Raw genomic sequence first — 27,327 nt, forward strand, 5'->3', positions numbered from 1 at the left:
CTATTTCACAGCACACTGAAACTGCCAAACAAAAATCCCCATTAAAATGTCCAAAACACCAAACTAATTTGCTTGTATTATCTGACCAACAGCTCAGTCAGACAGTCAGTTTATTTACATAGAAGACTATGAAAAATAGAAAATCTTTACGTTTGAGATGCTGACAAAGCTAGAGCTTTTTGGACATTTTTATTTAAAAAATTACGTAAAACAATACAGTCTGTGTTGACCAACTAATTGATTACTCAACTAACCACTTTAGAAACAAACACTGCTCTTGTTACTCTGCTGTGAAAACCTGTACGTCCAAAATGTTGTTTTTAATGGACAAAGCTATGAGACTAGGTATTAGTGAGATAATCAAATTACTTTTAATGGGACATTATCATAATAAGAAGTGTTTTTCCCATCTATTGAGGACCAATATTTTACTTTATCAAAAAAACTTAAAAGATCTACAAACCAACTTATGTGTTATATTATATGTATATGTATATGTGCTTGTATGACTTCACCATATACTAAAAAGCTCAAACTTTGAATCAAGACCTTTGTAGATGCAAGTGTACCATCTAATTTCTGCACAAAGAGAAGATGTAATGTGTATAAATTAGTTTCCTAACAATCTCGATCTCAGACTCACATTCTACATAAAGCCCCATAAGGGAGTAGGGAATGAATTATTAAACCATTCATAATGATCATATGAGAGTAACATCACTTTGTAAAAGTCACGCAGTGCCATTTTCCTGCAGCAGCGACTCAACATACACATGAAAAAAACACCAGGTTCTTTGATATTCAATTAGTAGTTTAGTCAGTAATTTTAAATTCAACGTTTGATCACACTTGAAACTTCACTTGCTGCTGCTGCTGCTGCTTTGTGGTTGAGATCTACTGAAAATGTGGCCAAGCATGGTGAGCACACTTGACATCTGCCTTTTAGAAAATTCAGAAAAAAAAAACAGGGAAAAAAAGAAAAACCCATAGTGAGCATGTTGAGGTGAAACCATTGATTCAACATATTTTTGATGGAAGGCTCCCTGCAAAGGCTCTGCTGGATTTAAAAGGGCTGTCGTCAGCAAAGGCCGGCATTAAGAAACACTCTTGCACATCAAATTCTAATCAAAGCCTACTCTTTTTAACAGCCGTGAAAGCTTTCATGTTAACACGACACCACGACCAAAGCTTTATTCACGCTTTTAAAAGGGACTGACCGGTCAATGAGTATGTGTGCGCCTGCGTCTGACAATACACCATATCTGTGTCAACACACTCTATCCCTGCTTCTCATCTTACCGCTGATACTGTGTGTGACTCCCACAATCATGCATAATTTGTTTGTGATCCCCACTTACACTGTGTACGCCTGTGCATGTTCATCTATGCATGCGCACAGGGATGTGTATTTTTTCCAGACCATCTCAGGCTGTCGGCTCAGATGTGAGTATTCTTTTATCCAGCCAATAAGAGGTTGCCCATTTCATCCCCATGGAAATCTGTTTGCGGCCCTAATTGGCAGATAGATTTGCATGACTTTGATTGCAATATTTTAGTGTGCTTGTCTTTAAGTTTGTGTGTAAGTCTGTGGATCTGAGTAATGTTCAATAAGAGTGTGTTTCTTTGTTTGTTGGTTTCATTTCCATTTCAAGTACTGTTAGTTGTCAACTTCGTAATATCTCTGTACTTCTGAAACAGGAGAACAGAATCTCCTAAATAATGCATATCTGACCTGTGCCGTGTGAAACCATTGAGAACCATCTTTACTGTGCAATTACTGTGCTGTATGAGGCCCAAACCATTGATTCAGAATGCAGAGTGCCTGCATGTAGACAATTAAAATATGTTGTCTCACACATTATGGACGATGGTAGTAGTTGATGTAATTCATTTGTAATATCCATGGGTGAGAGTTAAAATGGTGCGGTGTGAGTGTGTGATTATGAAGTGTGATAGAGTATGAATGTGTCAAACAGGTCAAACTATTTTAATGCATCTATTTGAAAGCACCGGGGGGATTTCTCGCCACTGGCTTGACCGGCTAGTTCTTGTAGATCAGCTGTATCAGTCTGTGTGTGTGAGTATGTGCAGGTTTTACTGTATAAGCGGGCGTCACTTATCTGGTCTATTTTCTGACATCAACAGGGAAGTGGGGTTGAACAAGAATCATAAACTCAAATGTGTACATGCATACAAACATGCACACATAAAATGAGAGAGGCTTGGGTCAGTGGTATAATATGAAGCATCGCTGCAGGCAGAGACCTGCCCACTCAGATTTATGTAACTTCAATAGGGCAGGTAGAAAGCTCCCACCTCACACAAACACACACACACACACACACACACACACACACACACACACACACACACACACACACACACACACACACCAAAATAGCCTGAAGAGTCTGAACTAGCTTTACTCATGGAGTAGAGCTCCCTCCCCTCCTCTCCTGTCTTCTTCTAACCCTAGACCCACATACCTCATTTATATCTTTTTCAGTCCATCTCCTCCTTCTCTACACTCTCTCCATCAGCTTCTCACCCCTAGGCGGTACCTTAGAACGCATTCTTGTTTTGTAGCTTCACATCTACCCTACCCTAACCCTTTCCCCCTCACCACCACCCACTCTTTTCCCTTCTTAAGACAAGGGTACTGAGCAACATTTCCTTTTCTCTTCCTCTCCCCCTTTCTCATCCTCTATCTCCATCTTGATCTTCTGATTTATCTATCTTCCACCAACAATTCTAAAACAGATGGCTACACTTAGCCTGGGGCAAAAACATTGGCTTTGGACTACAGCGCTACCAGGGCCAGTCTTTCGCACTCACACAAGATCTAATAAGCTGATATCCGATGAGAAATGTGTTCTGATATGCCAGTAGCATAAATGCATAAACCATATTGCACAGTACAGTTATTCACACCTTAGGCTTGTTCCTTGGTAGCACGCTTAATTTTATCCAATCAGAAAAATGAAAAGCAAAGATTAAAGCTGACTTTAACGGCAGTCTAAAAACAGAAGAAGGAGGGGGAGAGGGAAATGGAGAGGGTTGTTAAGGGCCATTTGCAAAATTTAAAGAAACTATTAAGTGTTATTAAAAAAAAACTTTGGAACCATTAAAAACATGTTTTGAAAAGCTGGAGATGGAGAGTGATGAAAAGAGATGAAACCACTTAGGGAGAACAGAGAGATCAATCAGAGGGAAGACAGACGGAGGAGGGTGTGTGTGTGGGGGGGTGTAGACAGACAGACATTGGGGATGGATTGGGGATGAAGGGTTGGAAAGACGACACACATTTATTGGATGAGTTACAGAGTACTGCAGAAACAGAATGTGCATTATATGGAATAGTCATTCATTCTGTTGTGCTTGGAAATAGATTTTTATTCTTGTCATCTTAGTTTTGTAAGTTTGTGCATTTAACCTCCCGAAGCAGAGAATCACACATACTTTACGCATCGATTGACTGAGGGCAAAGGTGTGAGGTCAGGCAGGATTTATCCCTCAAGCGCTTTTCTTTTCTTTTCGTTTTTTTTGATTCTTCATACAACTACAAACATCACTTTTGGTGTGTAACACCAGGTAAAAACACAAAAACCATGGAAGCCCAAGAGAAGAAAAAAAGAAAAAAGAAAAGAAAAAAAAGCATTATGTATTTTCAACCATGCTGAATCCTTTAGAAGTGGACAGAAAAACTGTAATTATTTTACCACACAGCTTGTAAGATTAAGCTTGAAGTTACAGAGCAGAAAAATACACAAAAATACAGAAGACTGTTCAAACTTAAAATCCTGCAAGCACAGACTTGAATATACAAACCTTCTGCAACAGAATTTACAGCTATAAGCTTCAATGTACAGGCTTACATCACTAAGATGACTGTTATAAAACTCAATGTTCAAGCAGACTTTTCATAAATAATTTCATAGAGTTGTCTAACAAAAAGAAGCTGAAAATGTTATGACAGTGTGGTTGGCAAGGTAAACAAATTTCAGTCACTTCAGTTTACTTTACCTAAATTTGATTCAGTTTGAGTTGACTCAGTCCAACTTGATTCCATACCACTTGAATTATTCAATTTAACCGAGTTGGGCTTAGTCCAATTCAGTTAAATTCAAAATTCCATTCAAGTCAATTGAATTCAAACCAACTCAATACCACTTAATGCACTAAAGATTCTTTTGTGTAGGTGGATAAAACCAGTCACAGGGCTACTAAGCCGTCTAGAATCCCTGTCTAGTGTGAGGAAGAGAGCTTTTGTTTAGCAATATTGGGTAAAATTGCTCAACCCACAGACAGCCATTAAGGTAATGCTGGAAGGCAGATGAGCTGAATGCAGAGCTGTACAATACAGAGCAGAGTCTTGAAGAAGCAAATAAAAGGAAGCATCTCAGCAAGGGGCTTGCTATGTAGGTCTTTGTGTGTGCTCGAGTGTGCATGCGTGTGTCAGGGAGTTAAAAGAGTGTGTGTTTGTAAGCCTCTACGGATATGTGTGATTCTAGGAGACAGAGTGTGCCCGGGCTTGTGCTTGTGATTCCATCCAGAGGGAATGGAAGAAGAAACTGATGTAAGAGCCAGAAAACTTTTCTCCCCGTTCTTGTGTCATCACATTTTTATCAGAGTTCGTCTGCTCACGGTGAAAAGTGTATATGCATAAGGATGTGGGAGGGTATGTAATTATGTGCTATTATGTACACATAAGAGCGTGTTTCAGTGGGCACGTCTGTGTGTGTTAAAATCACATGTCTGATGGTGTCGACTGTGTTTGCCCCTGCCTCAGCTTGTCTGTGTGTGTGTGCATGTGCGTGTGTGTGTTTGTGGGAATGACATTCCCACATTCCTGCCATTTCACAGAAAGCTTGAAACAAAGGCTAAAGGGAGGAGTTGTTAACAGAGTAACATTATCAGCTGAACAGCTTGTCTGTATTATCTCGTGTGGTAAACAGCCAAGACAGACCGGGGACTTCCAATCACATTCCAGCTCTATGTGACCTTGATGTGTGAGGAAACCGACAATTTCTCTCCCTCTGTCTCCTGCAATCTCACTCCGTATGATTTCCTCCTTGATTTGTCTTTTTGTCTTTGTCCTGATGTCCTGAATGCACACACGGAACAAACACACACATCCTTGATTTAATATATTTATGAAGATCTTCCACTGACTTTTAGTCTATGACTCCTTCACCCTTTACCTCAATATGTGTCCCTTTGCCTTTCCCTACACTCATTTTCACTCTGATCTTAACTCAAAACATTTAAAGAAGAAAGATTGAGCTGATGCCCCTTTTGTGGTCTCATCATCATTTTCCAGTGAGGACATTTGGACTTAGATGACACATGGTGAGAGCAGCACAGCAGCAGTTCTCCGCCAGTTTCTTTACCTGATAAATTCAGTCACACCACTGCTGTGCAAACAGAGGGAGAGAGTAAGAGAGGGAGAGAGAGAGGGAGAGAGAGAGAGAGAGAGAGAGAGAGAGAGAGAGAGAGAGAGAGAGAGAGAGAGAGAGAGAGAGAGAGAGAAAGAGAGAGAGAGAGAGAGAAAGAGAGAGAGAGAGATAGAGAGAGCACAGTGGCTAAAGGAATTGTTACTTACTGAGTGTTTCACAGCATTATGAATAAACATGCTCCCACCCCACACCGCTGCACAACCCTGTGGAGGTGCACCGTAAAGCCTGTTTTAGTCTGAATACAGCCTTAGAACTGTCCACTTGTGATCGGATCACCCAAGACGCATCACCACCCTGCTTCAAAGTGAGCTCTGGCATGGTAAATTTGTGATGTAAATGCAAAAGGGGCCAACCACAGGATTCTCTGACAGTGGATATGTGACATCAATAAGAATTAAACAAATTACAACAGTATTTGTCTGTTGATCATGGGAAATGTCAAACTATCAATGTTTTACACATTATGTAAACACACTGACAAGTGAGTGTGGGGATGTTTTTCTCTTCATTAAAAATTTAGTAAACCTTAATACTTTTTGACAGATGAGGTCCACTTGCTCACTTAACTACAGATGGTCATAATCAAATATTACTTTGGGGGTCTTATGTGGCCATCAAGTTGCAGTGAAATGTAGCAAAACTTGTGGTTAGTCACTCATTTAGTTTTGTTTTTCTCCAGTAGGTCCACATCCCACTGTAGGATGGCAGGCCACTGAAACTCTACAATAAGCAATGAACTATTAGTCAATGTGGTTTTATGTTTACAATTTTTTGTAAAAAAGTCAGTGTGAACATGAAATGGGAGGTGTTTATCATGTTTTTTCTTTGTCTAGACCAATGGAACTGAACAGCAGGGGTGAAAGCACCTTTAATCTCAGCATTCAGTTGTAATGTGGTCAAGTGCAAAATCAATATGTACAGGGTAAGCATTTGTTCCACCTCCACAGCAGGGCATCTAACACAAACACACATCTGTCTCCTTTTTTTCTGTAATGTTCGAACCTTTCTTTGACTCCTCTCATCATCCCACGTCTTTCTCTATGGCTCATATTCCCGCTGACTCTCACCTCCTGCCTGTCCCCTCCCCTCACTCTTTGTCTGCAGGTCAGTAGATCAGTTTTCAGTCTGGCTCGTTGGGTGCTGCCCGCTTTGGTTACCTCGTCCTTCTCACCTCTCGCTTAACCCCACCACCCCACCTCCCCACCTACTCACCCCATGAGCATATGGTCGGCGGCACGGCCTGAACTTGCCGTGGCTTTAATAAATACATCGGTGTGTTGGTATCATCATGACAGGGGTCACAGGTCGGTTACGGTGTGTCCGTGTAACAGAAAGAGGGAGAGGGAGGGGGATGTGTGTTTCTGTTAGTTTCTGGTCGACAACACCTTTACCCCTATGACCCCTAATGCATGCTGCATGTTATCAGAGGAGGCGTATGTGTGGATGTGTTCATGTGGTGTGCTGGAGTGTGTGGAGGGGTGAGTGTGAGTCTATGACAGACGCTCATCATATTTAATCCTGGAGGGATTTTGTTGAAATGAAAAGCTGCTTTTCAATTTTATAATCCAGTAGACATAATCGCTTCGCCCACGTCCATCCGTACAGTCCAATTAGACGAACAAGACTGGCCGGATGAGTCCAATTCACCACAAACTCATCTCCATAGTCTGTCCTTGCTGTGTCAAAACAGTGTGGCGCCCCGCGTCGTCAGAGCCCAGAGCTGACCTTCACCGTTCTTTGTAGAAGAGTGCAATGCGCAAAAAGCTGCGCTGTCAACCCACCTGTTTCCACTGCAGTCTTGGCCTTGTTAACGGGGGCATTGATTAGACTCTGAAAGTGTGCGTGTGTGTGTGTGTAAGTGAGTGTGTATCTGGTTCGATTCAGCCTTTGTGGCACCGCAGTATCACCCGCCCCCACACACGCTGGGTCCAAAGAGAGAAAGTGCTCACTACAGTAAAAGAAGAAGTCGCACTAGAGAAAATGCTGAGTCGACTCATTCTCAGAGGTCAGTGTAGGTAGGTAGCAGTAGTGGGGTGTTTTAGATTCAGGGTGAGAATTAAAAGGAAAGATAAAAAGAAAGAAGAAGATGACTTACGCACTGCCATGACAAGAATAACAAAACATACCAACCAAAGATAACACATGAACACTGAGTTTAAACACCCCCCCCCCCCCCCCCCCCCATTACATTTGTTTTTAGTCGATTGAGGACAGCAGACAGGAAAAATAGTTTTTCTATTGGAGTGTGAGTTGTGCATTCGTGCGTGTGGGAGTGGGAATGGTTGGTAGCAGTTAGAGGGTAGAAGGAGGCCGATTTGCCCATATTGACTGCAGTGCCATGTGACTGCTGTGATCATTAATGTGTCCTGATGCCAACGGGTATCCTGATGACCCACATCTCAGCAGTCCACTCTCACTCTCTGGCTGCCACCCAAACCAGACCTCTTCCTCTCTCTCTCAGCCTATCTCTCTCTCTCATTCGCTCACTCCCTATCCCCATCCCTACTTTTGAGCATATATTCCGATCCTCTCTTTTACACTTTTCCATCAATATCAGAGCTGGGTATCAAACCTCAATACTTTTTACTTTGGTACTAACCAAAATGTGTCTGTACTGAAAATGTTCATTGCATGTCTGGTCAGATTTGTTATCCTGTTCACTCATTCTCTTATCATTACATTGACTGATTTAAACATAATTTAGCTAGATTTATTAACATTTTGTTCAATTGTTATGTTAGCTTTAGATAAAATGTTATATTTCAGAACTTAAGCCTCTTTTGCTAAATGAAACTAAGAGGGTGTTGTAGGGAAAAAATATTTATACCCCTCAAGGAATGGAAAAAAGTTTTTGGTACCTGTTCTGACACTTAGATTGGTAGGCTATCACATTGGCAGTAGTACTGAAAAATTACAGATGGTACTCTGTCCTAATCAACACACAGACCACACTTTCTGTCTTCAACTTTTCCATTCTCTCCCTCTAACTCAGACACACTCTTATCGGCCGTGCCCAACACATTTACTTCACCTTCTTTTTATAAGCTCACGCTGCATTTTCTTTATCACTACCCCTCTCTCTTGCACATACTCTCCTTCAGCTAACCTCTATCTCTCAATCCTGTACCTGTTCTCTTGACTATACATCCCCTATATCAGACTTTTACTTTCTTTCCCCTCCTCTACTGTTCATTTCTGTATTTATTCATGTCCATTGAAATGGAATATCTTTTCTCTTCCACCTTCTTCCCCTCTCTTCAGTGAACAATTTAGATTCAAAATGAACCGACCGCGTTGACTGAGCTGTTTTATCATCCTGTTGCCTCTCTGATGCAATCTTGCTCTTCATCCATGATGCCCATTTTTTATTACTTGCCTTTTTTCATTGGTTTTTTTTCCCTTCCGATTTGGAGCACCCTAGTGAGCCTGATGATGTGCTGACTTCAGATGAACAGTTTTTAGAGTTTTCACTGACCCAGTAAAGTAGCTTTGAAATTCAAAGTTCCTTCCCCCATCTCGTTTACTCCATCTTCTTTCCCTCCTAACCTGATCTAATGTTATTCCAAAGTCTGTCAGCGTCCCAGTTCCTACATTTGGCACAAACTTGCCACCTATTACTCCCTGAGCCTATCTCTCATTTGCATTCACGTATAAAATGCATATGGCTTCATGAAATAAGCGGTCCCTAAAGCAAGTGACAGACACCCACTGACACAAACCTGCTCATGTCGCTAAACTGTTTGTGTTAAAAAATTCTGACGTGAACTCAGTCACGCACAACCAAAGTCTTAGACACAAACACACACACACACACACACACACACACACACACACACACACACAAAACCACTGGCTGTTGCATATTTTCGGGGTGGGCTAGAGAGGGGAAGGGGGCACGCTTCTCCACAGTGGTGGAGTTAATTACCCCATACGATCAATAATTCATTACGCTGTCAGTTTTATGGTTGTCTCTGTATGTGTGCTGGCATGTTTGGAGTGCACGTAAGCATGGACACCAAACTCTTCCAGTAAGCATTTTCTTTTCTCTGGGAACGGCAGATTAAGGGGATTGACTCTGTAATGGATTAACCTCTGGAGTGTATGTGAGTATGCGTGCGTGTTCCTGCGTGTGTGTTCAGCAGGATCAGTGAGCCCATGTATGAATTGATTAGCCCAAGAAGCTCCTCTCCTTCCCTTTTAATGACCACATCAGCACTTTTTCACTACTGCGAGGATAAATGTGGAGCTGTCCATCAAGGAAATGAGACACCGCCCCTTTAAGAAGGTTTAGCTGTCACTCAAATATCACTCTTGGGAGCACTCCTCATGGACTTGGGAGACCCTGCTGTGTCAGTGTGTCTACAATGATAGATGGTGCCTGTATGTGAGTTACTTTGTGTGTGGGCAGAGAGGTGACTGACCGTCTCTATGCAGTATTTATTTGTCAGCAGGACTTCAGCTTTTAACTGCAGCTTCCTAAGCAAACACCAAAGCTGGCACATCCATTATCGATGCAACTGATATTGTTTACGGAATAAACGTACAGTATATGCTAAATGGAAGAAAGATAACAGCTTGACAAGGGAAACAGAAACACAAAATGACCAATTACCCTGTTGGAAGCAACTCTTCGCCCACTCCCTCTGTGCCCTTACTCCAACTGAACTCCTCAGGGGTTCATATACATGGTCACACGCACGCATTCATGCATGCATACACAAGTGCACATTTGCATATTGTTCGGCTACAGTAGGGGGTTGACTCATATTCTCTGCATTAGATCTTGCTAAACAGAGGGCTGATGTTTGACACAGAGTGCACACACACTCTGACAGCAGGGTACCGTCACACAGTTCACAGGCTTAGGAAGCTGACACAGACACATAAGCGCGTGTGCATGTGTGCGCACACGCTGACAGCTATTTTGTGGAGATAAAATGGTGTTTAGACGTTAGCGACGGGGTGTGCGGTACAGGATGTCAGCGGATGCGTGAATAAGAAGACATGAAGCCAGGGAGTAGGAGGAAACAGATCAGGAGCAAGAGAGCGGACAAAGAGCGAGACAGAGAGTTAGAAAGATCTGACTTAATGTAGCTGACTAATCTTTTAGATCGTTTTGAATATAGAGAGAACAGACTCAAACCTACTATGTCATCCCAGTCCCTTCCCAGAACTCCTACCTGTTTGCTGTACTTGTTTCCCGTCTGGCAGCCATACTCTGAGCACTGGTCAGATCCCAGGGACATGGCATCAGCATTGCCACTGCCCCCACTACTGCTGCTGCTGGAGCCAGCACTCCCCACACAACCTCCACTGCCCACAAAGGTGTTTGAGGGAGGTAGCTCCTGGACTGCCTGATGCTTCTTTCCCTCAGCTGGAGGGGAATGGGGCTGTAGATTCACTGCAGGGAGAGGTGAGCTGGATTTGTAGTGCCTGGCCAGATCTGGGCTTGACTGGTGCCTTCTGCCACCACCCATCCGTGGGCTGCTGGGGTCACCGTCCACAGCGCAGTAGCGGGCTGCCAGGCGGTCACTAGCACTACTAATATCCTCGTCATCGTCGTCATTGGCATGGCGTCGCAGACCGTTAACTGTGACAATGCCGCTGTACAGTGATCTGTCTGACTTTCCTCCACCTGCTGCAGCACTGCCGCCACTTCCGTTGCGTTTGTCCCGCCGAGGTTTGCGTCCACGGTCTGATCCCCCGCCACGGCCTGCCTGTGGTTGAGCCCCTGGAGGACTGAAGAAATCCTCCTCTGGCTCCTTCTTACCAGCCTCATAGCCATTCTTGCCTTGAGCTCCACACTGCCGAGCTGTGACTACAAGGAGGATCACCAGGATAACCGCTGCGGCTCCAGCTAAGACACCAATAGCTACACTGAGGCGTTGTTTCCCTAATGCACGCTCACTGTCTGGGTCTCCTGCAATGTCCAGGGATAGTGGGGCCATCAGGCTTCGGGCCACCTAGGGTTATAGAAAGAAAGAACAGGAGAGTGAGAAAGACGAAAACAAGAAGAAAAGGCACAAAAAAGAGACAAACCATCAATGAGAAAAAAAAGTGTAAAATAGCGACTGTGAAAGATGACACATTGGGTATGAGCCAAGGAGAAACATCAAACAGCATCTTCAACTTAATTAAACTCATCACTGTGTTTTAATGGGATGGTGTGTGTGTGTGTGTGTGTGTGTGTGGGTGGGGGGGTGGGGGTGGATGTTCCATTATTCCCAGACACACAGAGTGTCACTAAATATATAATTGCTGTTGCTTCACAGTTGCAGCATTTCAAGTTGTGTCTGTAATCTGGTACAGGAAATGCCTAAGATTATGCTGCTTAAAGCTGATTAAAAAAATAAAAGAAAACTTTGAGGTCAGACAGTAAAATGAGGGAAAGTAGGAGAAACTGTCAATAAATGTGCAAATTAAGGCAAGAGAGATGCAATGACTGTATCCCATACACAAACACATCTACTGTCTCATCAATGAACAATGTCCCTATTGTAAATGACAGTGTAGGCGTGGAATTGTTAAGGATTTGCTATCACCATTTTTTGGCAGTAAGAATTGAATGGTTAGTCAGATAGAAGGCTACTGTAAATATGTGTGCTTCATGAAATAATATTTAGAACAATTTTCCTTTTGTTTCTTCAGGGTCGGGAGATTTTTGTTCTGTTACGCACATTACATTTTTGTTGCAAGGAAATACTAATTCACTGAGATCAATATATATTACACTTATAAAATACTGAAGGTCTTAGAGAGACAACCAGACAACCATGGTCTTCCATTATAAACACATACACAGGGATGAGTGCATATACACACACACACACACACACACACACACACACACACACATGCTCTAAGCTTGTACACTAATAAAAGGATCATTACAAGAAAGTGGGTTATGCTGAATCACAACACGGCCATTACTGGTTATGAGCCTGACTCGGCAGGAGACAATGAGGCTGTGGAGTTCTGGTCTGTACAGCCATGCTCGTAATATGGGACAGGGTCATGAATCTGAATATACCTAATCAATACATAGCAACTATGTTGGGAAAATCATTAGGAGAGACAACACAAATGCAGAAATACACAGACATTCTGATGTATGCATTCACCTATACAAGTCCACACAGACTGTAAGCTGTCCATTAGTGAGACAACTCATTTTGCAGCCCTGACACCTCATCTCAGACCTCACACGACAATCCCTTTGGCCTGTCAAGGCTGGAAATTATATACTCATGTAATCCCTGCTGCATTATGGATGGTTGGTAATAAGGGATGCAGGAATAAATGGAAGACAGACAGTGGGTGACAGCAAGAGAGAGAAGAAAGATTTGAGCCTGTGTGGTTTGGAATAATCAAATAAAATAAGTATAACCTGCAGTATTAGTAATGCTGCAGTGAGTGCTGCTCACACAACTGCACTATGTAATTTGCTTATTGCGTTATCCAAGTCATATTAGGCTTACTCATATATATTCACTCTCACTCCTTGCAACCCCCAAGCTAAGAATGGGACTGTGTTATATTTCATTGTTTCATCACCGTCTTTCTCTGGGTTAAGTTTCATTGTTTTTGAGCAAGTTGTGTTGGTTCTATTCCATTATTCTGCCTCCACTGCAGAAGGCCTCTCCACCAGGCTCCGCTCTCTCCTCAGCCCCATTGTTCTTCTTTTGCCTGCAGTATTTCTTTCCATTCTCATTCTGCAGGGCATCTCTCTGGCATAGCACATCTGTGAACTGTCTGCTGTATTGTGTGTGCAAAAGACAAGAGAAAATAGCAATGCACTGCCACATCTGACAGTTTAACAGCCAAATTTGTGGTTGGAACTGTGTGAGTGTGCATATGAGATGGTGAGAAGCATTACAGAATGTAAGGTGTATGGTAGTGAGTCAACTCTACTGAGTGCAAGCTATGTATAGCCATCCAAGTGCAGGTGTATATACAATATATGTGTAGGCACGCAGGACATTTAAGTGTTCAGCAGGATACAGGGCTGCAGCCTCCTCTACCTCTTCCGAGTGCATCCCTCTGATGCATCCCAAACTCCCAGTGGAATCTTCCATTCTGCTGCATGTGCTTTGTTCCGACTGGGCTTAATACCACCATATATCTCTTCCACTCTCTAAGGATTCTGTTATCTGCATGTCACTGTAGAAGCTGATTCCTGTGACCAAGACAAGGAGTTCTCTCCTGAACACATTATTGACCCAAGCTTAGAAAGTACCTGATCTCAGTTGTAGTTTAAAGCATTTACAGCACAATCTAAGAACAGAGAACTGTGGTTTGGTTTGGTGGTTCCTAGCAATTAATTGTATTAAAGAAAGCAGACTGTAAGTATTCAAAAACATGAAAACAAATCCAACATTTCAAGACAAAAATCTCAAGTTTTAACATTCTTACAACACAAGATGTAAAAATGTGAAATATTATGACTAAAAGCTGTACTCTGATTCACAGTGTCGTGTACGTCTGATGAACAAAGCACCATAAAGTTTCCCAGATAACAACCATGTCTGAAATCCGACGAATAAATTCCTTCTTCCTCTACCTTCTAACTCTGCAGCATCACATTGTAGCTAATTACCCAACATGTGGTCCACAGTACTGTTGGATAGAAAAGACTGGAGTAATTTTCTGCCGCGGTGCTGCAGCAGTAGCAGCCGTTTTCCTTCCCTAATTACTTCTGGCATCTATCCACCACTCAGTTTGACTTCATTATGAGATGGAGGTATTCTCCCTTCAATGACTTCTACTCAATTACTCTGCCAAGTTCCTCCCTACAATCAAACTAAACTATGCATATTGTAATCAAAGGCAGCTTTTATACCAGCTTGGACATATTACACCCTATTGTTCGATTCAATGGGCCCGGTCATTTAGGCACATTGCAGTTAATTCCACCTGTCAACACCATTGTTCCACTGCTTACCAAGTGTTCAGTTCTAATCCTTACCCCCTTGATTGTTGTGTTTGTACTCATTCTACACTTAAGTGACAGCATTACATTCAGTTCCACTTGCTGGCTATTGCTCAAATACCATATTTTCTTTCTATACTCAGTTGTTTGTTTCAAAAAAGTGCCATGAAACACAACATTTTTGGATGCTGAAATGTCTACATATGAGGTGAGTTAAAACTGTCAGGCTGTGATTACACAGCCTAAGAGTGCTAAAACACAGGATTTAGCCTTAGGTGTCGTTCAAAACATGGCTACAGAGAACGCAAAGGGCTCACAAAGCACACTGTTATTCTAGTTGCTATGCGACTGTCTAGAATATCTATAGTCTAAATGACAAATTACTTACTTACTTACTTTTCCTTATATAACCATATACCGTATATATATAGTATTTAATTATATTTTATTCTCTCTTTGACACAAGTTGAAAAACCCAGGGAAGCAGCACAAAAATATCACATATAAGGTTTACTGTATAAAGGTGCATTTGCACCAGTTGTTGAGGACCTCTTCCTAAAAGAAAATATGAGAGCACGTTCCCAAACTGAGTTCCAAGTGGGGGTTAAAACCACAAGCTGTTTGTCTCAGAACAAACACTGTAACCACAAGGCCATCGGGCCGATTTAATTATTAGTCAATACAAATTACTTTGTCTACACAAGAGAAGTTTTAGTAATTGTTACCTGTTATAGCTTAACTGAACATTTTTAAAGCATAATGGGATGCCCATTTGATTAATACAATGAGGAGAGAGAAGAAGAAAAAAAAGATTTGCACCAGCACAGCATAAGCTAAATTTGAACTCATGCTGTTGTAGTTATTTCTGGTATCCCAGTAATGTCTTTGAGTCTAGTCCACCTCTGCACCTCAGTGTTAATCTTTCAAGCCAACTGTAATCTCTCTGTGAAGTCCTCAGTTACAGGCGCCCACACAGTTTTACAAGATAATAGCGTATGTGTTTGGACACATGTATTTCATGTTGTTTTCCCCTATGAAGAGGATTTTTTTAGTGCAGTTTTAGTTACTTTGTACTCAGTCTGACCGATACAGCTCAGAATGTGCTGCATGGAACAATGAAAGCCCCTAAACCTCATCAATATTCAGGCCTATAGTGAAGAGACACTACTAAAGTACGACTTCTATTTAAATTAACATACTTCAACCTACTCTGTAATACAAGGCCAAAACTGGGACAGGCCCATCTCTTTCTGCCTCTCTAACACAAACTCACCCCTAATGCCCTCTCTCTCTCTCTCTGTCTCTGTCTCTCACACAAACGCACGAACACACGCGCACACACACACACACAAAACGTAATGCTCTCAGCTCTGAGTTCAATGTACCAAGAAGAACCACTTCAGTAATAACAGTTATTTTAACCACACAGTCATTATAAGAATGCATGCTGGACAAAGAACACACTCTAGTAGGATCAAAACTACAATGAAACTGGCAATGCCAATAGCCTTCAAAAGAGAAATGTGGTTCTTTATCTGGAACAAACACAGACACAATTATTTCCTCCGAAAGGGGCAGAAAATTGCAACACCAGACTGTAGAAACTGTACATTTATCTCACTCCATCAATAAAATAATCTTCTTACCAGTTAGATTAAACAGCTACAATCAGTTGTTATTACCATGCTCCTCCATTGTAATGTGTTACCACTGTGGCCAGTATTTGAATGGATCAAAGGACAGTATCATCACTATCATTATTGGGTATCATTACTAACTCTGTGGAACAACAGAGGTCTGCACACACTAAAATAGGACATGATTTCTTGTATTCAAGTTGCATGAATTTTAAAATACTTTTGTTGCTAGTGTTGAAATCACCTTAAAACATATCTTTAAAGATTACCTGTGCATCCACTAGGGTGGCGTTGGCCAAGCTCTCATTGATGAAGACATGAACCAGGGCAGTGGCACATAGAGAGGGCACCCCACTATCATTGACCCTGATCACAAGGCGATGCAGACCTCTGTGGCGCCGCTCCAGCGGTTCCGCCAGGGTAATCACTCCATTGGTGTGGCCAATCTCAAACAGTCTGAAGGGATTTCCCCCCACCAGAGCATAGCGAAGGTCTGCATTAGGGCCAGTGTCTGAGTCTGTGGCTGTTACAGTTCTGACTATGGTACGGGCACTACTGGCAGGTGGAAGAAGGGTGTAGGACTCATTGGCTGGAGAGGTGATTGAGGGGGCGTTGTCATTCTCATCCGTCACAAAGAGTGAGACAGTGGCAGTGGCTGTTTTCCGTGGCTCCCCTGCATCCACAGCCCGGACACGGAAGGTGTAGGTGGAAAGCCTTTCACGGTCAAACGATGCAGAGGAGAAGATAGTTCCTGTATTGTTCTCAATGGAAAACACCTCTTCTTGCTCCTTCTCTCCTTCTTCTCCCTCTGTCTTGTCTCCTGTCTTCTTCTCATCAACTCCATTCATCTCTACAAACAGACTAAGTTCTGCATTCTCACCTTCATCAGCATCAGTCACAGTGACCATGCCAACCGGGCTGTTGGCAAGCAAGTTCTCTTTGACGTAGAATGTAAAGATTTCCTGAACAAACTTTGGGGCATTGTCATTGCGATCGGTCACCTGAACAACAACAGTTGCAGAGCCTTGCAGAGAGGGCGTGCCCTTGTCTTTGGCAATTACCCGGAGTTCATACCTCTCTCGTTGCTCACGGTCCAGAACACCTGTTGCACGGATATCTCCGTTATCTGCATCTATGTAAAATGGCCCATTAACAACAGGGTCTAGGGAATATGCAATCTCTGCATTCTTGCCACTGTCTGCATCTGTGGCAACTACAGTGACAACCCTTTCACCAGGTGAGTTGTTCTCAGCAAAGTGGACCTCCACAACACTCTGGGCAAAGGTTGGGGCATGGTCATTGATGTCTACCACCCGTACCATCAGTGAGCTGTTGCTGGATAGACTGGGGCTTCCAGAATCTACTGCCACAATGGTAACACTGTACTCTTTGGTCACCTCATAGTCCAGCAAAGCAGAGGTGTGTAAGAAGTATTTTTTCTTGTTCCTGTGAAATCAATTGAAAAATAAATTTCACATATGTAGGGGTAAAACACATTACTGTTTGTATCCAAGCAGTGCTGCCACCTCTTAGCTGACTAGCCAACTAATCAATCAGCAGGGTTTTGGTTGAGTAAAATATTAACAGATGTTTGGCCAAAATTAACAAACTTGATTTGTTACTGTATGACTACAGTGAAATGCAGAGAAACAGTAACATATTTTTAAATCAATTTTCCTAAGACCTCCTATTTCAACTCAGCATGTCTTTATTTAAGGACAGCTACACATTCTAACTTCATTGCAAAGGTGTAGGAGGTAGTGGCAGCAATACCTAAAGGTCGCCTTTTCTATTTTCCTCACTCCCCCAGTTCAATAGCTTGAGGAAATATCTTTACAGTTGACTTGAGAGCACTGACATTTTCAGTCTGTATTGCTGCAATGATGTTACCAAAAAATTTTAAACCCTCGATTTTAATGAATATTTTTGCTCACAGTTTACAGATTGTATGACCCTGTAATCATTTGTAGCCTTAGTAAATGAGTGGCACCACTTGAACCAAATTAAATAAAATCTGCATGAAACGACACTTCTCTGTATTCTCTGTGGATAATATAAATTGTACAAACACTTCCTGGAGCAGCAGTGTGGGTGAGACTTACAACAACTGCATGTTGAATGTTTAGTTGGCAAGAACAGAATAAATAAATAAACAGTGCTAACTCCTGATAAACAGACACACATACTGTTTGTCTACAAACTATGTTAAGTTTTAAATTCCATAACATTTTGCAAAAATACATTGACATACCTGGGAAGTTACTCAGAAATGAGTCAGGAACTATTCTCAAATTGGTTTATGTGTAGTTCTCCATATCAAGGACTGTATAGTACATTACAGATTGCTAATTGTCATGTTAATGAAGCAGTGTTGAATAAATATAGGCATTCTCTAAATTATCAGTTTTTAATTAATTGCTAAATGGCACATATCCAATAATTAAATATTATTTGCTTATTATGTTCCACTTAGTTAATGTTTTTGTTCCCCTCAGGTAATGTGCTGCATCATCATACTGAGCTATTATTTGGAATGCATCATTATTTTATGATTAGTTTGCCATTCCTGACCACTTTTGTGTTCCCTCGAGAAAAGTAGTGTATCATACAACCCAAACGACAGGGACTGATAATTAGATGCTGCTACAGATACTCATCAAGCAGTCTGTTTTCAAGTGTCTTAGTATATCATATAGTCCATTATTCAGGATTATTTAGGAACTACATATTAATAAGAAATTAGTTCCTGACTCCAGAGATTTTGTGTAGTTTACTGTAAAAGTTTAAAATATTTTTGGCTTACCTGTCAAAGGCTTCATCTACAGGTAAGGGTGGAAGTGCTGTTTCACCTGCTGGCTTCAATGTGAATGGGACATCTCCTACAACTGTGCATGTCACAGCACCATTCTCTCCCTGGTCTCGATCTGACACCTGCACCAGAGCTACTGGTGTGTCCACCAGAACATTCTCTGGTACTAATGCTGCTCCATCTCGTACTGGGATCCGTCCAATCTTTCGGATCTCTACGACTGGGACATTGTCATTTTCATCCCGGACAGCCAAAACTACTGTGGTTCGGTCAGTGCGTGGGGGCTGACCCCTGTCCCTGGCCATTACAGTGAACCTGAGTTGAGCCACCTCTTCCCTGTCAATCCTGTGAAGAACGCTCAGCCATCCAGTTGCCTCGTCCAGCCGCAGAAGTCGCCTCACAGATTCAGTGGCAGCTCCAAAGACATACTCCACTTGTCCATTGACTCCAATGTCACGGTCTGAAGCTCTGACTTGGAGGACAGGTGTACCTGGAGGAGCATTCTCTGCCATTTCTGCCTCATATGTTGACCTTTCGAACTGTGGGCTGTTGTCATTCACATCAGTGATGGAAACACGAAGCAGGGCTTGGGAAGAACGTGGGGGGTTCCCTCCATCTCGAACCCGGAGGACAAGCTCATATGAGTCTTTTTGCTCACGATCCAATGTGCCTTTCACAATAAGTTGTGGTTGTTTTTCACCATCTGGTATATCTGCCACTTGTAGTTCAAACACAGTGCTCCTGGCTGCTCCTCCATTTTCTCCAATTCTACCCCTCCGGTCCCCAAGTCCATCCACTCTAGCAATAGGGTTTCCTCCTGCTATGCGTCTTGTTGAACTTGACCCAGCTCCACCATCTTGGATCAACTCATAGCGGTCGATACCATTTCGTCCAAAATCCCTGTCTGTTGCTGTGGGCAGAAGGTAAAGAGTGCCAATTGGGCGATTCTCCTCAACAGAAAGTTGGAGGACAGGTGAGGGGAAGGAAGGGGTGTTGTCATTGATGTCTGTTATGACCACACGGCCTTCAAACAAATCTACCCAGCTCTGCAGTGGTCCAATCACTGACACCTCAAAGTCTAAGAAACACTCATTTTCATCAAATATCATTTGACACTGGGGGAGCTTCTCTCGGTCAATACGCCGTGGGCCTGTTGTCAGCTCACCTGTCACATTGTCTATTTTGAAAAACTCAGAGCCGCTCTCCAGGGCGAAGGTGACATCACCGCTGCCTGTACCTGCCGTGAGGCCCAGGTCAGCGGCCACATTGCCAATCTTGACGTCAGGTGGGCCCTCCTCCGCTACCCGGTACCGGAGAGCTGAGTTGGCACCCGGTAGCTGAGTCAGCAGCTGCAGCACTAAGACCACGAGGCTGAGAGCCTGCGCCGCGGAGGAGTGCACTGCACCAAGCCTCTGCATGGCTTCTTCTCGCCTGTGTCTACCTCCGAGCTGCGGTTTGTCTCTTCTTTTATAGTGTGTTGTGGTCTTGTGTTCCTCACAGCGTGGGTGTTTGCTTTATTCTTTGTCACCTTCTCTCTATCGTTCTCTGCGGGCTGCCGCCTGAGGTCCGGATAACAGCTTCTGCACTCCCACTATAGTTCACTTAAGCGGTGCAGGCTCCTTTCTTTTATTCTCCTCCTATATTCGGCAGCTTAAAAAAACAAACTTCTATAATAACTCCGGTGTCTTGCTGGGCTGCTCATGCCACAAAGATATCAAAAAATCCATCTTGCTGCGTAAAAAGAAAAAAAAACTAATTCATCAGCCTTTGATTAATCCACTTCACTCTTCCTCACGCCTTTCTTTCCAGTAAACTGGAGAGGTACAGTATCCCGTTGTCCTACGAGGACGCTTTTCAGTTCATAATGTCATTTGTAAGTTCTTTTTATTCCAGTCACATTTGGGACAGCGGCTTTTCTCGCGTTTTTCACAGTTCGAAACTGCAATGCAGCACCACTAGGTTACACAAAAGGAGAAAAAAACTGCTCGGCTATCCGGACGCAAAGGAGAATGAACTCACATTCCCAAAGAGAGATTAAAAAAATGAATCTGAAAAAAGTCTGTGGGTGCTGCTGCTGGATCTTTTCTTACCTTAAGATCCAGATGCGTTCTCCTCTTTTTCCCGCAGTGGAGCAACGTGCCAATCCGTCGGATTTCTTCACGCAAGTTATGAGGAGACAAGAGTGCTTTTCAGAGGGAGTTTCTTACATTTTTTTTGTCAGAACATAGAATTTTGGAGCCTTGACGGGTTAAAAAGGAGATCCTGACATGGACATCAGTCGGGATGAATCTCTCATTGATGGACCGAGTGTAGATGCGTCTTTTTCCAAGAGTCCCGCATTCTCTCTCTCCTCCACATGCGCCTCCTCCTCCTCTGGCTTTTTTTCTTCTCACCTGCACTGCTTGGGACTGCTGCTGCTGCCAGTCTCCAACGATGCTGCAGTCTCTCTCTCTCTCTCTCTCTCTCTCTCTCTCTCTCTCTCCTCTACTGCAACATTTTCCCCGGCCGCGTAACTCGATCGCTGAGCTGTAACGGGAGAGGCAGCAGAGGCGGTGTTGGGTCGCCGTGTGTGTATGTCGGTTACCGGGGACAGACCTCACCCCCTCCTGTCATAGAGGAAGATTAAATGGCTTGGTGTCCCGGTTGCTGACAGCTCCTGCTGGGAAAATATCTTTATTCACACATTCATTCAAAGGACAAAGAGAGGGAAAGAAATGAGAGTGATCCGGTTTTAACAGCTACAAGTCAGCGCAGAGCTCAGTCATATTTCTGCTGGTGCAGCTATTTTGGCGGGGCAAGCGTGGAGGGCTTCATTCATTCTTTCCTGAAAGAGACAGTAATTGTAACAGCGTAATGGGAAACCATAACATAGCTACTGTACGTCTCAGTGGTACACATAACTATAGCAGCACTTAGTACTTTTACCTCTAGCCACTACTGCAGCCAGTATTGTAAGGGATATACATTAATTAATAAAAGACAAGAAAAGAACACACACACACACACACACATACAGGAACATAGATAAATATTGATATAATACCCTGTATATAAACAATAGAACTAAATCTTTAGGATATGATATTTTTAATTTAATTTAATTTAAATGTTTATGTTTATTTTTTGTAATACTCATGCTCTGTTGTCCGTTTGTCAGCAGTATCCTCTATCTCATGCATACACACAAACATGCACACTCTGCTGTGAGTGAGGATGTTGTCTCTCGGCGGACCGACCTGCTCGGTAGAGGAGCGCAATGCAGCATCGGTCTGCTGTTATTGAACACTACCGGGGCTCCCACGCTGCTGCTCTGTTAAACCCGCTCTGAATTTCTAATTTCCAGACCGGTCAGGTCGTTGAAGGCAACATCCTCTACAGGACCAGGTCACATATATCTGTCTCTCTCTCTTTTTCCTTCATCAGATAAGTCCTACCTCTGACTTTATTGCTTTCTCTCCTTACTCTCTTTTCTGTCTGTAACTCTTTCACCTGCACCAGGAGGAACTGTGTGTCTGTGTGTGTGTGTCTGTGTGTGTGTGTGTGTTTAGCATTCCAGAGGCATCGACATGCGTCCGCCTCAAGCACCTTCACGCTCCCTGTTGTCTGATCCACGTGCGCCCCCCCTCGAAATCAATTGCGTGATTGGCGTTATTGTCACTTTCAGGAATACACGCCAGTTGATTGTGGATGGTTTGTGCAACTGTATACAATTAGGTAAGGTTTAGGTTTAGGCAAAAATGAATGTAACTTAAGTAAACCTGTGTGTGCGTGTGCATTACTATCATGGCTGTGAGTTTAGAGAGATAGATGTGTGTTTATATTTATGCTCTGCCACCTGGTTCAGGTAAGTTCACTTTTATTTCAATTGATTTAGGAAAATCAGATTTGACCTAATGAAAAAATCAAATAAATTATTTTGGCCTGAGCTTGCTGTTATAACCAACCCATTAAGATATAATTGAGCATGAATCCTCTTTCATCAGCAAATGAACTACAGTTTCAATTTGCATATTGAATGAAAAGTGAACTGTGGTGTATTTGTGTGTGTATCTATATGTGCACGTGCGTGCATGTTATGTGTGTGTGTGCACGTGCGTGCATGTTGTGTGTGTGTATGCCAATACGCTTGTGTATGTTCTAGTTAAAAGCAGGATGTTCTTTGGAGAAACATAACCTGGGTTGACATCCATTATAGCCTAAATGCCTAATCTACTGTTTGTGCCACCACAAAACAGGATTGCAGCTTCACCACATGGCCTACAAGGGTCAAGTGTGAGGAAAATGATGACCATCTTTTTTTTCTCTTCTTTTATTGGAGAAAAAAGACATGTAACAACACCTACAAAACCACTACCAGTGATAGATGTAGGAATTCATATAACGTTGTTTCCCAAACCCCAAAGTAGTGACTGAATACACTTAACATACGGATAACATACATATGAAGACCTAGACAGAGAAAACCTTTAACAAGAGGGAAGGGGACAAAAATAGGAGTGAGAGAGGGAGAAAAAAAAGGAAGAGCCTAAGTTGATATAGACATAGGCATGGTGATGGAGCGAAGTTTGAGTTCTTTAAGGTGTATGTATGTAGAGTGTGTGTGTGTGTGTGTGTGCATGTTGTCCGGGGTGCGGGGGGGAGGGGGGGGGGGGGCAGAATGATAGTGTTGTAACATAATTATTAAAACAGTTTAGGCTAGTGGTGATAACTAGTTGGCTCCTTTGAGTGCCTTGACCCCGTGCAGGGAAATAACTCAGGCTTTAGCCCGCAAGCACTCTGGGGAGGGAGGAGAGAGGCAAGGGGTCACGGGACGCAGACACGAAGAGCCCCCGAGCCCCCCACCCACAGCCACCTCCCCAATGATGACCATCTTGATATGCATATGGCAATGGCAACAGCATTTGGCAATGGCAACTGATATTAAGGCGAAGTGTCAGGGGTCAAGTTTTCTAGATATCCCGAAGACAGTTTGTGCCCAGTTCCTCAGAGCCTTTGAAGAGGGTTTATTGAATAGGTCTTAGACAATAACAATATGTAATTGTCCATCCATCCATTGTCTTTGTAGCAACTGCAAAATAAAACACTGGCATTGTATGTTTTACATTGAATCTCTATGTTTCAATGCCAATCGCATTTTAGGCTTACTGTGTAATTTAATACTGCATTAAATGGCCATTGTCAATTGCATAATTATGTTTTATGGTGTAACAATGCTGTGGTTATGATAGGTACTATTAAAATGTTTATATCCTACATACCAAATGTACTGAGATGTAGAGATTTGTCGTAACTGTGGTTTGCAGAAACGTACAATACCTACATTTTATTCTGGCGATTGGGCTGTATAGCTTCATTGCTAGCTCAGGGTAGCAATAGCAAAAAGAGAAACCAGAGCAGCTCAGTTGGGCCCCTTCTGAAACTTCCACCATAATAGATTTCAGTGCTTTTATTTTAAACTGGCGGTAGAAAGAAAACAGCATAAGCTATTGCAATATACACGTATATTTGAATATTCAAGAGACAACAGCTTCAGTCATTTAGAAATCACTTAATTTGGCCATCAGTTTCTAGTTCATGGTTTGAATCCCTACAATTATAAACAGTTATGTTTTAAAAGGATAGGGTTGGCATTAGTCTCCATTTTCCTGACTGTTGTTAAATTCAGTGAAAAGACTTAAACCAATAATGTGTTAGTCTGTCTCTGAATACTTTCTGACTTCCCTACATTGCCTGCGGCACTCAGTCCCAAGCCCATTCGTTCCTATCGATGTGAATCTTTTAAAACAGGTCACAAATATATAATTCATTTTAGAAAAAGCTCGACAAACTCCTAAAACAACTGGGCCCTATAAGGTTTTAGCAAAGGTTACTCAAATTCGAGTACATTGTGCATTTTTACTCAAATATTAATACACAATTGTTACTCTATTGAATATACATCAGCAGGACAGTTTAGGTAAGATTGATTCAAAGTAAACCAGAGTCAGTGTTCATCATAAGGAAGGAACAGTGAGGTTTACTGACATGTTTTTAATAACACTGAAGTTTTATATCACATGCTATGTCAGGCTTTTGGTAAACAGACAATACTTGTTAGTTGGATGAATTCATTGTACGTTTTGGTCTGTTGACCTTTTGTTGACAATAAAAATATATTATGAGCCTTATCCCTTAATTATGAACAGCTATATATTAACTTACTGTATATATATTAAATATGTATTGACATTTTCTCAAGTCTATGTTTAATATTCACATCTCTGTAATTATACCTGCTATGATTTTGATATCATAAATGATCACACAGTAAGTTTCAATAAGTATTGCATTAAAATCCACTTCCTTTAGATTTCACTACAGAGATTTAGCACAGCAGAAGTTTGCCCCTCTCTTACAAAGTACAGTCACCTACAATTTTTAGAATCAATGTTTCAATGCCTCTCCATCGCCGATTCCATCAAAATTTGTCCTTTTCCTCAGTCTCCTCACATTTTCACACAAATTGCAGCATAAATGAGCAATGGTAATTGCTTATTGATTTTTGTTTTGCTGCTAGTATATACAGGAACCTCTGCTCTTGGATTTGGTCTAGTAACACAATAATTGTATACAGGAACAGTCTGCTGTTACAGCAATAACATTAATGATGGCACCTCTAATTAGTTCCTTTCATCTGTAGTAGTCCTGCCAATAGAAAATCCTGTATCAGGCTTGACGTCACACAGTAAAGCTTTGTAATAGTTTTGTGCTGGTTCTCCTAATGGACATCCCAAACCAACTACTGGGCCCTCTGCAGCTCATCTGCTGGACCACCTAATATGCAAACCAACCAAGCCCAATGATTTATGCAAAGATCCATCCTATTGGTGGTCTTAAGCTTAGGGTTCACCACTTTGATCCATTACTTCACATTAAGATCTCTCACCTCACCACACTTGCCATGCGAACAGCAGCTACCCAATAGGTAAGAAAGGAAATGAGGCTAGGGAAAGTATTTAATACAGTCATCACTGATGCACACCAGGGTGCCTAACCCTAATCCTAGGTAATATGGGACAGCAGATCACTGAGCACCAAAGCAATCAGACATGGGAAGAGGTTAGTTACAGATGCTGTCAATGTATGAATTGATTAACCTGAAGGTATGATCATTTTACTCTTATTGGACATAACATTTGACTATACCCATGATATTCTGCAGTCAGCCCTGTCTCCAAGAAAATGTGGTTTGCTTGCTACTAAATTGCAGCAGCAAATGTGTCCAAGTTACATTTTCTGTCAGCAGTATATCTGGCAAGATGTACAAATGTTGATAGTAGATACAAGTGTTCATATTTCATCTTTTTATACAAAAATATTTGACCTTGCAGTACAATGACTCCCACAGTATTTGGTCAAGGTTAGAGAAAGATATTGGTTGTGATTTAAATAGTCTGTAGTGACTTGAAGCAGGAGGCACAGTGTAACATTTAATAAAAACCACAATCTTTCAATAAGCTTAACCAAAATGTTTCTGTTGTGTAAAGCTATCAGTTAATGGACTCAGTATGCAAACCTCAACCTTAATACCATCCACCCTAACCACATCCCTATACATCTCCAGTGCAGTAAATATAAATATAGTGCTTTATTCACATGAAAAAACTTTGTCTTGAGACATAATCCAGGCTGTGACTACATTTGTTAATGTATCCTACGGTACATAAGAGCGTGGACAGAGAAATACAGAATAGACAGGAAATATTAACTGTGTACTCTACAATATCTCACAGGACATAGCTGGTGCACTCTTCTTTGTAATGTGCTTGAGAGGAAGTACCAAGGTTAGGGTTGCTAAATGGCTCAATAAGCTGGTCAGGAATGTCAGCTCTGTTGTAACACTAAGTCTAAATTGTCTGGAGGTGCTCACTTAGTAGGATGATGCCTGAAATTAAATCAGTCCTGGATGACACCCACCAGCTCTATGATGGTGAAAGAAGCAGCTTGTGAGCAGCTACAGCATGGGTCTCAGCCTCCGTTTTCACCCACCCACATTTGAATTATAATACGTCCACTAATTCATGCACGCTTCATGGAATGGGACTCCAGAGTAACTTAATCGCAACTGCAAATACTGCTACAGAGTTAGATTATATTAGGTTGAATGGCAATTACTTGCTTTTGTCAGCTGTGAGGCCTGGTAATCAGCAGCTGATATCTTTTCAAATCAACATGAAATGACTACTGTAACAGAGCTCTAAAGAAGCCAAAATCATTTGATGATGGCTGTTAAAATATTTAGTAGGTCCAGGGGAAGGGTCCCCAAAAACATGACAGCATATGCCAACACAGACAAACTGCAGTGACAAAGAGGAACAGCAGTCACAAGCCAAAAACAACCATTGGGGATATGACACATAAACTGGAGTTGAAAAAAAAAAACAGCCAATTGTCCAGCAGCCAATTATGTCCAACCTATTTGTTATAAGTGTGTATGATTTAGATTTAGTTCTATAT

General features: G+C 42.1%; 1 protein-coding gene across 1 annotated transcript in view; it reads right to left on the bottom strand.

Annotated features, from left to right (window-relative positions):
- Positions 1 to 20,249, bottom strand: part of pcdh7a (protocadherin 7a) — a 36,108-nt gene extending 15,859 nt beyond the window's left edge. Inside the window, exons 1-3 of the mRNA XM_053332127.1 lie at positions 18,826 to 20,249; positions 16,292 to 17,468; positions 10,637 to 11,419 (exon numbers count right to left, since the gene is read on the bottom strand). Coding sequence (XP_053188102.1) covers positions 10,637 to 11,419; positions 16,292 to 17,468; positions 18,826 to 20,249 — 3,384 coding nt within the window. The remainder of the gene's footprint in view (positions 1 to 10,636; positions 11,420 to 16,291; positions 17,469 to 18,825) is intronic.
- Positions 20,250 to 27,327: the final 7,078 nt, after the last annotated feature.

The sequence above is a fragment of the Scomber japonicus genome, chromosome 2 (assembly GCF_027409825.1).
Source record: "Scomber japonicus isolate fScoJap1 chromosome 2, fScoJap1.pri, whole genome shotgun sequence".
NCBI classification, from domain to species: Eukaryota; Metazoa; Chordata; class Actinopteri; order Scombriformes; family Scombridae; genus Scomber; species Scomber japonicus.